This window comes from Loxodonta africana, chromosome 2 (genome assembly GCF_030014295.1).
Source record: "Loxodonta africana isolate mLoxAfr1 chromosome 2, mLoxAfr1.hap2, whole genome shotgun sequence".
Classification (NCBI taxonomy): Eukaryota; Metazoa; Chordata; class Mammalia; order Proboscidea; family Elephantidae; genus Loxodonta; species Loxodonta africana.
Genome location: NC_087343.1, coordinates 154,283,886 through 154,297,972, shown reverse-complemented (window position 1 = coordinate 154,297,972; position 14,087 = coordinate 154,283,886). Strand labels below are relative to the sequence as shown.

The 14,087-nt window shown below is 46.3% G+C and overlaps 1 protein-coding gene across 8 annotated transcripts in view; it reads right to left on the bottom strand.

Annotated features, from left to right (window-relative positions):
• Nucleotides 1-14,087, bottom strand: part of LOC100656652 (protocadherin gamma-C5) — a 165,450-nt gene that overhangs the window by 110,263 nt on the left and 41,100 nt on the right. For 2 of the 8 annotated variants that reach the window (XM_064277354.1, XM_064277400.1), the window contains exon 1: nucleotides 5-4,930. The exons of 4 other annotated variants lie outside the window; for them this stretch is intronic. In XM_064277354.1, the coding sequence (XP_064133424.1) occupies nucleotides 5-2,410 (2,406 nt within the window). In that variant the 5' untranslated portion in view covers nucleotides 2,411-4,930. 2 more of the 8 variants (XM_023549904.2, XM_023549954.2) reach the window with 2 other exon arrangements.

Below are 14,087 nucleotides of genomic sequence, written 5' to 3'. Positions count from 1 at the left end.
TCACCGGCGTTAGAATCTCAGGATGAGAAGTCCACTCACTTGAACTACACGGTGGAAATAAGGCCCCTGAAGGATCACCGCAGACTATGTCTTGTCCTGAATTCAATTGCTCATTACATTTCAGGAAATTAAATTCCGTCCTTCCTGTCTGTGCAACGTACAGATTGTAAGAATAAGGCAAAGTCCCCTCACTGTAGTTGGGGAGAACTACGGGTCCAGACTTGGAGCAGAAGCCAGGCTGAAAGCAGTTCCAGGGGGCGCAGTTGGAGGAGCTTCGCAGGCGCATGGCAATGGCCAGAATCACCGCGAGGAAGAAGAGCACGGAGATCAAGGCCAAAGCCAAGACCAGGTAAAACTGCAGCTCAGCTTGGGGGTCATGGGGCGCCGGGCGGTCGCTGAGGTCTGGCAGCGCCTCCTGCAGGTTGTCTGCGAAGACCAGGTGCAGCGTGGCTGTGGCAGAGAGGGACGGTTGCCCTCCGTCGCGCACGGCGACCAGCAGGCGCTGGCGGGCCGCGTCCCTGTCGCCCAAGGCACGCACTGTCCGTACCTCGCCCGTGCGCAGCCCCAGGCTGAAGAGTCCGGGCTCGCTGGCCTGTAGCACGTGGTAGGACAGCCAGGCGTTGTGCCCAGAGTCTGCGTCCACCGCCACCACCTTGGTGACAAGGTAGCCCGGCTGCGCGGCGCGTGGGACTGTGTCGAAGAGCGCTGAGCCGTCGGGCACCAGCGCTGGATACAGCACCCTGGGCGCGTTGTCATTGCGGTCGTCCACCAGCACGCGGAGGCTAACGTTGGCGCTGAGGGCGGGCGAGCCCTGGTCACGCGCCTGCAGCGTCAGCTCAAAGGCGCGCAGCTGCTCGTGGTCGAAGGCGCGCTGCGCGAACACCACCCCGCTTTGCGCGTTCACAGACACGTAAGAAGACAGTGCCCGCGGTTCCAGGTCGCTGGCCAAGATAGAGTAGGATATATGTCCGTTGGGCCCCAAGTCCGGGTCGGAAGCGCTGACTTGAGCAATGGAAGCACCGGGAGGGTTGTTTTCGGCCACGTGGACCACATAGGCGGCCTGGTGGAAAACTGGCGTGTTGTCGTTGATGTCAGCGATGTGCAGAGTGACGCTTGTTCTGGAGGAGAGTGGCGGCTTGCCTCTGTCAGTGGCTCTGATTGTGACATTGTACTCTGGTGTTTGCTCTCGGTCCAGGGCTCCGTCTGTCACCAACTTGTATGAATTTCTGGACGAAGACATTACCTTAAAAGGGACTACACCTTCTAACCAACAATCAACCTCCCCATTTTCCCCAGAATCTTGGTCATGTATTTTGATCAAAGCAGTCAGTGTTCCCAGCACTGTGTTTTCCAGAATCATTTCGAGTAGAGAATGAACTGTAATTTCTGGGCTGTTGTCATTTTCATCTTGAATATTAATTTCAACCGTACATTGTGCGACGAGTCCTCCACCGTCCCTCCCTTCCACCACTATAGAATATTCTTTGATTTCTTCGAAATCCAACGTCTTTAGAGTTGTAATTTCCCCGCTGTTTGAATTGAGATCAAAGACTTGGCCAGCTCTGTGGAAGGAATAAGTGATTTCTGAGTTGACGCCCTCGTCCTGGTCGGTGGCTGACACCTGGAGCACAGGGGTGCCAGGGGGCAAGTTTTCCCGAAGGCTGACCCTGTACACGTCCTGGCTGAATACAGGGGGGTTATCATTGGCATCAGTAACCCGGATCTGGAGCTCAGTGGTGCCGCTTAGGGTTGGATCCCCGCCGTCCAAGGCATTCAGGACTAAGCGATGGTGACTCTGCTGTTCCCGGTCTAAAGGTTTCTCCAACACCAGTTCAGGGTATTTACTGCCATCTTTTTTTTCCTTAGTTATCAGTGAGAAACCAGGACTAGGAGTGAGTTTATAGTTTTGTAGAGAGTTCGAGCCAATATCCGCATCTTCTGCTCCCTCTAATATAAACCGCGTACCTGGCTGTGCAGACTCACTTATTTGAAGTTCGAAGGCAGTTTGCGTGAATTTTGGCGTGTGGTCATTGATATCATCGATCTCTACATTCACGTGATAAAAGTTCAGCGGATTTTCAGCAACAGCCTCAAATTCCAGAACACACGCTGGCTTCTTCCCGCATATCTGCTCCCTGTCTAGCCTGCTGCTCACAAGTAACTCTCCACTCTCTGTGCTCACAGTGAAGTAAGGCTTCTCCGAACTGACCCGCAGTTTTCGAGTCGGTAACTCGTGGACGCTGAGCCCTAGGTCCTTGGCCAGGTTCCCCACCACCGAGCCCTTGGGCATTTCCTCGGGAATCCTGTAGCGGATCTGCTCGGAGAGCGCCAGGCAGAACAAAGACAGCAGGAAGGGAAAGAGCACTCGCCGCCTCTCAACCCAGCCCCACTCCCCAGCGCCGCTCCCCATCCCTCTGGCTCCCTTCAGTTCGCTCACCAGCCTGGAGACGCGGGGTTACAAAGAACCTCTGTATTGCCGGTGTCTGGAGCTCCGATCGGCTTTTAATTCCAGTAGTGGGGGCCCGGGATTCTTCTTTTCCAGAGAAGGAAGGAGTGAAATGCTCGCGCTAGCGAGTCTGAGATGGGGCTGCCCTGGAAAGTGCGCTGCGGCTGCGCAGGAAGATCGCGAGCACCAAGGTCTGCACTTTGGCCAACAGCGGCGCCCAGAGTCCGCACTAGGAAACTGCAGCCTTTGCTGCTTCAGTTTAAGCAGCTACAAGCATTCTGGTCTAATTGACAAAGACATGTTTTTATGTCTATAAAAGCTTAAATTATAAACACTTCCGTTAAGATATCTGTCCTCAAGTTTTAAAAGTGCTAGGAATATCATGCTGAGTCTTTATACACACCTACAAATATTGGTCCATTTATTTCGCATGCTACAACCATGTTTGAACTCGTACCTTAGGGTCAGGTCTGCAGTGGCTATACAGCAATGAATAAGACACAGTACGTGCCCTCAGGAACTTCATAATCTACTGCTTTCACTTCTCGTTATTATCTAAGATACGCTGAAATAATTCTTATCCTTCTTTCGTCAAATTTTATTCCTCCGACATTTTCATATAATGTTTGTACCACATATATGAGTTGGAAATTATTTTGTAAAGGTGTGCAGTTTTGCACCAATCTCCAACCACCTTTTCTTCCTGATATCAATGTTGTCTTTATAAATTATTTTCTTTTTACTCTTTTGACTAGTTTGAAAAATTATTCAATCCAGAAAATTGTTCCTGAGAGGTAGCCATGAGATGATTTACCCAACCAAATGCCTCTGATTCCTTTCTTTATATCACTTGAATTATGTCATGACCTTTTTAGTGCATAAATTCATTCGTTCATCTATGCACCTGTGATACACTGAGGTAATGGCTTTGCAACTGGAAAAATTGAGCTCATGGTATGTTTATTTGCATAAATTTACTGAATAAAGTGAGATTTGGTCTAATTCTTATTAATTCAATTTGTTTAAAAAAATTTAAATGATTAGCGAGCATTTTGCGGCAGGGTATGGATTTGCTTTTTTATTAGGGTAACTTCACACCTTTTAAACTTGCAAAGTATCAGTAATATAGTTGTCCTATCAAATGACTGTGCATCCAAACACCGCAAAAAGTATAAAGTTAACTCCCACCTCACTGTATAGTCATCTATATGCAAAACAGGACAGAACACTGAACAATCCTAGAGATATAGCCTTTTCATAAAGAACAAGATTTACCATGTCATCCTCTTCCACCTGATGACAGTGAAATCAGAGGGTTAAATTTATTCAAACACCACAGAATACAGAAAGTGTGAAGTCCAGGTTGCATCATTTTAAACAGACTTGATCAGCTTGTTTAGAATTTGTGCACATGAAACTCTTGTTCTTAAAACCAAGGTTGCCCAATTCTTTGTCTTCAGGAGCCTGCAGACACATTACACGCGGCTGCGCAGCCAGAGCAGCTCATTGGAACTCTATTGAAACCTGTTTTTCTGTATTTTACAAAACTCACTTTCAGGAGTTTGAAACCATATTTTATTTCAGACCTGACTTGATTGTATTTTATTTTTTGGGAGACCAGTAGCCATTCCCAGCTTTAGATTCCATGTATGCACTGATAAAAGGCCTGGGTGGTCATTGACAAACAGACATAATCTTTAGGGATCCATCCTTTAAAACTGATTTATATTTCAAAATATGGTAAAAAGTAGTAAAAAGTTTTGAAGGGATCAGAAAAGAGGTTTAAACTGAAGAAAATTTTAAGAGCCTAGTTATGGGTCCAAACCTTACACATACTCCTAAATATTCTGAGATGCGTTTTACTTTTACTAAGCTAATACCAGGATTTAGAAGTCTCAAAAATTCTTTTTGAGTCCTAATTTAGAATATATATAGGTCATTTGTACATACAAAAGAAAGCAGTACAATAGCAAACTTACCCTGAGTGGGTGGGTAACTAATTCTCAAGCCAATGAGTGACAATAAGAATAAAACAGAAGAAGGCTTAAAAAAAGTTGAGAGTTCATAATGAAAATATCTTGTCCAAGGCTTTTGAAATCAAGTGAAACAACTGATGACAGCGTTCAATTTTAAAGTACCACTACTAAAATAAACCCAAAACTTTTGTTGTGTTGAAAACTTTTTTTTCAACTCTATATTCCTGGTGGCACAATGGTTAAGCACTGGTCTGCTAATCGAAAGGTCAGTGGTTGGAACCCACAAGCTGCTCTGTGAAAGAAAGATGTGGGAGTCTGTTTTCGTAAAGATTGTAGCCTTGGAAACCCTATGGGGCAGTTTTACTCTGTCCTTCAGGGTCTCTATGAGTCAGAACTGACTAGACAGCAGTGGGTTTTTTGTTTGTTGTTTAAATCTTTGCATGCTTTTTTGAAAACACATAAAGTCCTACCAAATATAACTCTTCTAAAAATAAAAATAAAGAACTGAACTCACCTGAACACATGCGCCTTCATCCTTACATTCATGAAAATCTATGGATGTTAAGAAGGGATCGTTTTTCTCACAGCTCTCTTGGCTGATGAGCGTGTCCGCATAATTGGGCTGAGGAAAGATAACATGGCTCTTCCCGGAGTCTGCAGTGAGGGAAACCTCGTGGGAATAGGTCTGCAGGAAAGCCTGTACCCCATCGATGCCCACAAAGTGAGATGCGGGCACACCTGCCAACCTGCCTCCGGCAGCCTGGAACAGGCGAGACCTGTGCCAGCGTCGCAGCTTGAGCGCAAACAGCACTATGACAAAGGCGAGGAAGACGCAGGAGACTGCAGCCACAGCCACTACCAGGTACAGCGTGAGGCCAGAGTCGTCTGGGTTGGCGGGAGATTCGAGGGTGCTCAGATCAGCCAGGATGTCAGGGATGCTGTTGGCCACCGCCACGGTGAGCGTGACGGTGGCGGAGAGGGGTGGCTGTCCGTGGTCCTGGACGGCCACCACGAGGCTCTGCTTGAGCGCATCTCTGTCTTGCAGGGCCCGCGCTGTGCGCACCTCACCTGTGTGCACCCCCACCGCGAAAAGCCCTGGCTCGCTGGCCTTGAGCAGGCGGTAGGACAGCCAAGCGTTCTGTCCTGAGTCTCGGTCCACCGCCACCACTTTGGTCACTAGGTAGCCGGGCTCCGCAGAGCGGGGAGCCAGCTCTACTCCAGTAGAGCCATCAGTGGGAAAAGCAGGGTACAGGATCTTGGGGGCATTGTCGTTCTGGTCCAGCACGAACAGGCTCAGCGACACGTTGCTGCTGAGTGGTGGGTCCCCACTGTCGCTGGCAGTCACCTGTAGCTGCAAGTCTCGTATCTGCTCATAGTCAAAGGATTGGAGTGCGTAGAGGACACCAGTATCTGAGTTGATGGAGATGTAGGAGGAGAGCGGCGCTCCCTGGAGGGTGCCTTCAGTCAAGGAGTAAGTGACCCGGGCGTTCTCCTCACTGTCTGGGTCTTGTGCAGTTACCGAGAAGATGGAGGCGCCTCTGGGATTGTTTTCTGGGATATAGGCTGAATAGGAGGCGTGAGGGAAAGCCGGGGGATTGTCGTTGGTATCTGCCACGTGCAAGGCGATGTGAATTTCAGTGGACAAAGGTGGAGCTCCTAGGTCTGAGGCCATCACCGAAATATTGTACATAGAGACTTCTTCTCGATCCAAATATTTCCATGTCAGCAATCTATAATAATTATCTATTGACTTTTCTAATTTAAAAGGCAAATTATCAGGTGTGTAACAGACAACTTGACCATTCTTTCCCGAGTCCCGGTCATGCACATTCAAGAAGGCAATTACTGTCCCAGGAAGAGAATTTTCCAAGACTGGGCTAAACAAAGATGTAATGATCACTTCAGGTCTATTGTCGTTTACATCTTCCACCGAAATGAGCACTCTGGTCCTCCCCAAAAGTGCCCCTACATCTTCAGCTTGTATTTCCATTTCATAAGATAAACAATCTTCATAGTCTAGGCTATTTGCTGTTGTTATTTCCCCAGTATTTTCATTAAGTTGGAATAAAGGAGATTGTTTTTCATTGATTTTCCGGAATTTGTATGTCACTTTTCCATTGGCTCCCTCGTCCGGGTCGGTAGCTATTACAGTGAGCAGGTGAGTGCCAGGGGGCACGTTTTCTGGGACTTTCACTCGGTAAACTGGTTGAGCAAAAACTGGGGCATTGTCGTTTGTATCCAGCACTGTCACAAGGATGCGCACCGTGCTGGAGCGACGAGGGTCGCCGCCATCGGAGGCGGTGAGGACCAGGTGGTGAGCAGCCTCTTCCTCGCGGTCCAGAGAGCGCTCCAGCACCAGCTCTGGGTTTATAGTTCCATCGTCTCCAGTTTGCAAGTCCAGGGAGAAGTGGGGATCAGGGCTGAGCTGGTAGCTCTGGAGGGAGTTGACGCCCACGTCCGCATCTAAGGCTTCTGGGAGTGGATAACGCGTTCCAGGCGCAGTGATTTCGTTAATTTTGACTTCCAGATTTTCATCCTGGAATTTTGGGGCATTGTCATTGATATCAGTTATTTCTATTTCTATTCCAAAAAGTTTTCCTCTACCCTCAACCAGGATGTTAATATTTACCAGACACCGAGCGCTCCGAGCGCAGAGCTCCTCCCGGTCTACCCTGCCCGCCGTGACCAAGCCGCCGCTTTTCGGGTTCAGAGCAAAAAGCTGAGTCTTACCTCTGGAGACGATGCGAACTCCGAGCTCCGCCAATTCTTGTGACTTTAGCCCTAAGTCCTTGGAGATGTTGCCTACAACATAGCCTTTGTCTGTCTCTTCCGGCAGTGAGTAGCGGATCTGCGCGGTTCCGGTCTCCCACAGCGTCCCGAGGAAAAGGCACAGCAGGACCAGCTCGCTGCGTCCTCGCCACTTATTTGGAGCGGCCATTTTTCTTTCGCTACGGAATCCTCTCAGAGTCTTCACTAGGCATACTGTGTCTTGCTTACCATTTTACTACCGTTACGAACCGGAAGGCCTGAATGCCCCAAATTTCGGGACCGAGTTTCGCTGTAATCCAAGAGTTCGTCTGTGGGATCTGCGCGTCTTTATGAGGTGGGAGCCGGGAGTATAGCCAGAGGATGCTTTGGTTGCATTTCTCTCCAAGTAGGTGAACAGCGACGCTTAGAGTCCTAATCTGTTACTACACGCATTTAGCTATGCAATACACTATGCTAGATTACTGGGAAAATACTAGTTTCCCGCCCCCCTTTTTTTAATTAGAGGCTTTGTTTTATATTTATTTAATCTCTCCCTGAATTAATATTTTAGAAGTAATTGCCAAGGAGTATAGGATGGCGTGGGGTGAAAGTTTTATAAAGTACTATTAAATGATCAGATTTAAGGTTAGCATCATATTAAATGGCTCACGTTCCTGGAAGACAGTTGCTCTTTTAAAATACACAAATTATGATAACTTTATTTCCCTCAGGTGTTCTAAGCTTTATCATGAATGTCTTCAACATCTGTTTATCAAATAAGTAAGAATTGCAACTGTTGCTGGAAATGAATTCATATTGAGACTAAAATAGATCTATTGGAGGTGGTTGACTCAGAAGTTGTTCTAATTGGTTTAATTAATTATAGTAACCTTTGTGGGGAGTCTTTGCTTTCTCATATTTAAAAATGCTATTTTCATCACTCAATAATCAATTCTGTGAATTCTTAACAGGGTGTATGCTTTTACAATTTAAGTTTCACTGGAGAGTATATTGATCTGCTATTTTATTTAAATTATTTATATTTTTCTATGTGGAAATGAGAATCTCTGAAAGGCAGAAATAAATATACATTGGAAAGCAAATCTCCATCCCATCTCTTCCACCAATGAGAAATGATTAAATTTTTAAGTGGCCTTAATTAACTTCTTAAGGTAGGCCAATATTCTAAAGTTTATTTTACCTTAACACATACTTTGGGTAAAAGAACCACTAAAAAATTTTAAGGAACACATAGTTATCACTAAGAAGACAAACAGTAAGTGTCACTACAAAAATCTCTTTCCGTCTGCAGTTTGTAAAGAAGCTGTTAAGTGAAGCATTGCTAAGGGAAACCTAGCAAGGTTGACACAATGTACTGTCACCTTTGTGTGCACATCAAGATGGCAGGTTCGTCTAAAATTTTGAAGAATTTAAGACTCTGTTTCTCTCCTAGAGATAGGAGAATGATCAGATGACCTCTACTCATAGTTTTAGGATGGCAAATCAGACAGTTTTACAATTATACACAAGGTGTATGTCTGAGGAAAGCAACAGAGGCAAACGCATTGTCTTTTCTTTGATGGCGGGAGCCTATTGAATGAGCTTCCATACAGATTAATCCTGAAAAAACCTATGCCGCAAGAAAACAGAACATGCTTTTGATCTTCTGAGGAGCATAACGGGCCTTCTGCTAAGTAAAATGATCACACATGCACACCTGTACAGCACATCACATATAATTACAAGGGGTCCATGGACATAAAAACCCAGGGTAAGATATTCTAGGAGTTTTTGAAACAAAAAAAGAAGTAAATGTAAAAAAAAAATGTAAGAAACTAAAATATAAGAAATAAAACACCAGAATAGTATGGAAACCACAACAGTTAAATCAGTGAGGAAAGATATCTAATTTCGAGTATTTGGCTTCAAAGTCTTTACTTAAATGACTGCCTACTATTTTATTTATGGTATGTTTAGGAATTAAAATGTGTTCATTAAATATTAAGAGAGAAGAAGAAACATTTATGGGGAAAATCTTATTAGGTAAAACTCCCCTATAAAATCATATAATTACTTCTACTTGACCCCTCTCTTGAAGAACGAAATGACTAACTTCTTAAGACATTAGCTCAAAAATGGCATATTTTCCTGTGAATGTGGACAATGAAAAGCAAGTTGTGCTTTAAGGAAACTCACCGGTTGGGAAGTCGACTCATTGGCATTACATAGTGGAAATAAAGCTCCAGATGAATCACCACAAAGTATATCTTGTCCTGAATTCAATTGCTCACTACATTCCAGGAAATTAAATTCGGTCTTTCCTGTCTGTGCAACACACAGATTGTAGGAATAGGGCAAAGTCCCCTCACTGTAGTTGGGGGGAACTACGGGTCCAGACCTGGAGCAGAAGCCAGGCTGAAAGCAGTTCCAGGGGGTGGAGCTGGAGGAGCTTCGCAGGCGCAAGGCAATGGCCAGAATCACCGCGAGGAGGAAGAGCACGGAGATCAAGGCCAAAGCCAAGACCAGGTAAAACTGCAGCTCCGCCTGGGGATCAGAGGGCGCAGAGCGATCGCTGAGGTCTGGCAGGGCCTCCTGCAGACTGTCTGCGAAGACCAAGTGCAGCGTGGCTGTGGCAGAAAGGGACGGTTGCCCTCCGTCGCGCACAGCTACCAAGAGGCGCTGGCGGGACACGTCCCTGTCGCCCAAAGCGCGAGCGGTGCGCACCTCGCCCGTGCGCAGCCCCAGGCTGAAGAGCCCGGGCTCACTGGCCTGCAGCACGTGGTAGGACAGCCAGGCGTTGTGCCCCGAGTCTGCGTCCACAGCTACCACCTTGGTCACAAGGTAGCCCGGCTGCGCCGCGCGCGGCACTGTATCGAAGAGCGCTGAGCCGTCGGGCTCCAGCGCGGGGTACAGCACCCTGGGCGAGTTGTCGTTGCGGTCGTCCACCAGCACGCGGAGGCTAACGTTACCGCTGAGCGCGGGTGAGCCCTGGTCACGAGCCTGCAGCGTCAGCTCGAAGGCGCGCAGCTGCTCGTGGTCGAAGGCGCGCTGCGCGAACACCACCCCGCTCTGAGCGTTCACAGACACGTAGGACGACAGCGCCCGCGGCTCCAGGTCACTGGCGACGATGGCGTAAGACACTAGGCCATTGGGCCCCAAGTCGGGGTCGGAGGCGCTGACTTGAGCGATAGAAGCGCCAGGAGGGTTGTTCTCAGCCACGTGGACTACGTATGAGGCCTGGTGGAACACCGGAGCGTTGTCATTTACATCGCCGACGTGCAACGTGACACTTATGCTAGAGGAAAGTGGCGGCTTGCCCTTGTCAGTGGCTGTTATGGTGACGTTGTATTCCGGGGTCTGCTCCCGGTCTAATACCCCATCTGTCACTAATTTGTACGTGTGTTTTGAAGAAGTGAGTATTTTAAACGGAACGTCATCTTCTAATTTACAAGTAACTTCTCCATTGTCTCCAGAATCCCTGTCACGGACCTTGAACAAAGCAATATATGTTCCCAGCTCGGTGTCCTCCATAATTAAGTCGGGTAGAGATTGGATTACCACTTCTGGGACGTTGTCATTTTCATCTAGGACTTCTATCTCCACTGTACATTGTGCGATCATTCCTCCACCATCTCTTGCTTCCAAAACCATGGAATATTCTTTGACATCTTCAAAATCTAAAGCATTTAGAATAGTAATTATACCGGTACTTGAATCCACATCAAACCGGGTGATCTGATCTGCTTCGCTGAAAGAGAAGGTGATCTCTGCATTGACACCCTCATCCTGATCGGTGGCCATCACCCGAAGCGCAGTGGTGCCCGGGGACACGTTTTCCCGAAGACTCACCCTATATATGTCTTGGCTGAACACTGGGGCATTATCATTGGCGTCAGTTACAAGGACCTGTATCTGTGCAGTGCTGCTTAGGGGTGGATCCCCGCCATCCAAGGCAGTCAAGGTCAGGTGGTAGGATTTCTGGTCTTCCCGATCTAAAGGTGTCTTCAGAACCAGCTCCGGGTATTTACCTCCATCTAATTTCTCTTTATTAACGAGTGAGAAATGACCATTGGCGCTGAGCTGATAATTCTGTAGAGAGTTGGTACCAATATCTACATCATGGGCAGATCCTAAGATAAATCGTGCTCCAGGCTTTGTGGACTCGCTTATTTGAAGTTCAAAAGCAGTTTGCGTGAATTTTGGCGTGTGGTCATTGATATCATCGATCTCTACATTCACGTGATAAAAGTTCAGCGGATTTTCAGCAACAGCCTCAAATTCCAGAACACACGCTGGCTTCTTCCCGCATATCTGCTCCCTGTCTAGCCTGCTGCTCACAAGTAACTCTCCACTCTCTGTGCTCACAGTGAAGTAAGGCTTCTCCGAACTGACCCGCAGTTTTCGAGTCGGTAACTCGTGGACGCTGAGCCCTAGGTCCTTGGCCAGGTTCCCCACCACCGAGCCCTTGGGCATTTCCTCGGGAATCCTGTAGCGGATCTGCTCGGAGAGCGCCAGGCAGAACAAAGACAGCAGGAAGGGAAAGAGCACTCGCCGCCTCTCAACCCAGCCCCACTCCCCAGCGCCGCTCCCCATCCCTCTGGCTCCCTTCAGTTCGCTCACCAGCCTGGAGACGCGGGGTTACAAAGAACCTCTGTATTGCCGGTGTCTGGAGCTCCGATCGGCTTTTAATTCCAGTAGTGGGGGCCCGGGATTCTTCTTTTCCAGAGAAGGAAGGGGTGAAATGCTCGCGCTAGCGAGTCTGAGATGGGGCTGCCCTGGAAAGTGCGCTGCGGCTGCGCAGGAAGATCGCGAGCACCAAGGTCTGCACTTTGGCCAACAGCGGCGCCCAGAGTCCGCACTAGGAAACTGCAGCCTTTGCTGCTTCAGTTTAAGCAACTACAATCATAATTGTGTGCCCAACTGAACACACAATGTGTACACATCTAAATCGGGCTCTTACAAACGTCTCTATCCCAACTTCCATGGTTTTTAGGGAAATCATTTAAACTTAATACACAAACCTCTATATGTTGTCACAATCATTCAGCCATCTCAAATACGCACTGGAGATATAAAGATGAATATAGTACAGATTTTGCCCCAAACCATCTCTGAGTCCAGTGATTTTACATATTTACTCATTAGCAAAGTGTTGGATAAATTTTTATCTTTCTTTTCTTTTTCCTTACGTTTTTCTCCACTTTTCCAGGTCCTTCCTTGCTGATTCACTTTGATTTTTTTCAGAGTACCAATAATGCTGAATTTTATGTTTTAAAAAAGGCACAATTTTGTCCTTATCGCCAACACACCTTTTATACCAAAATATTTCGAATGATCTCTTTGTAGTAATGTTATCTGTTTCTCATTTTTACTGTGTTAGGTAATATTCAGATAAGGAAATGCTGTAGCCCGAAGATGGATTAGCCTATCAGGTCCCTCTCTTCCCGCTATGAAATTATTCATTTGGTTACAATATCAATACATCAGTCTAAGTTAATAGGTCCCTCTCTTCCCGCTATGAAATTATTCATCTGGTTACAATATCAATACATCAATCTAAGTTAATAAAAAAAGTTAATAGGGGAGTAATATTTAGCCATGCAACACAAAGTCACTTAGCTGTGTGGTCTATTGCACTGAGTCACAGGTTCCTAACTCTGCACTTGTACTGCATCCCATGAAGACCTCAGAATGGGAGGATACCAGTCCATGGAAAGTTTACTTGCAACAGCTCACTGAGTTTAGTGGTGATTTCTCTTCTGCGTTTAAAAGTATTTTAAAACATTTAATGAATTTTGGCTTCAGGATTTTCTCTTTTGAAATACCTGATGACTATATTTCTGCCAGAGGACCTCTCCTCAGAAAGTGTGAGTAACATTATCTTTTCCACACTGACTGTACAGCTAAACACTGAAGAATGTTTGAAATATAGTCCCACCCTCATTGCACAGTCGTTTATATGCAAAACACCAAATAAAACACTATGTCCCCCCAAATCTTTTAAATTAACATTTTAAAAAAAAACAGAAATCAAGATTACTTTGTTCTCCATCCCTACCAGAGGATAAGCAACGGATGTGTTGAGTTTTAGTGAAACATTATGCAAAGGAATACGGAAGTAGCTAATCTCAGATTGAGTTTTTTTCCAATGTAATTCTTCATCAGGCCTAATAAGTAAACTTGACTGCTGCTTTAGGGTTTGAATGTATGAAATGGTTGTTTCATAAAGTCAGCACTCTCAGTCTCCCTCTTGAGAAGCCCACAGACACACTTCACGTTGTAATTCCATGTTAAAACTCTCTGTTTCACAAATGCCACCTACAACACTTGAAATAACATTTTATTTGATGTAATGTTTTCTTGCTTTTGCCAATGGCCTTTATTATGGCATTTGACTCTGTGTCTGTCACTGATACAGACCTTAGTGAAGCTTGACACGTGCATTTCATTCTTTAGGGGTCAACCTAACCTTCCCCTCAAGACTCCAACTTTAACAGGGGATTGTGCTTTAAACAGATCAGGAAGCAGCTGAGGTTTTCAGGGCCGTCAAAGCAAGGTAGATGGAAGCAGAGGCAGTACACAGAAAAAAGCTTCAGATTTGCACCCTAAAGAGAATCCTGAGAACCAGGGTGAAGCGTGCTTTACTTTTGCTAGTCTACTGCAGTAAGAAAAGGCTCAACAATTCCTTATTCATTCTCATTTGTGAAATACATGCGTAAAGGAAACCAAGTGGGAAATACATGGGACACTGACAAATGCCACAGTGCACTTGTTCACAAACTTGTTCACCGGCTTTCGATAAACAGATGATACCAGAACTGCTGTCACCCTGTGTTCCGTGTTAAAGTAGCACCGCTAAAATGAACTATGAAGCTTGTTTTACCTATGTCAGGTCCCCCCCATCTTTAAAATAAAAA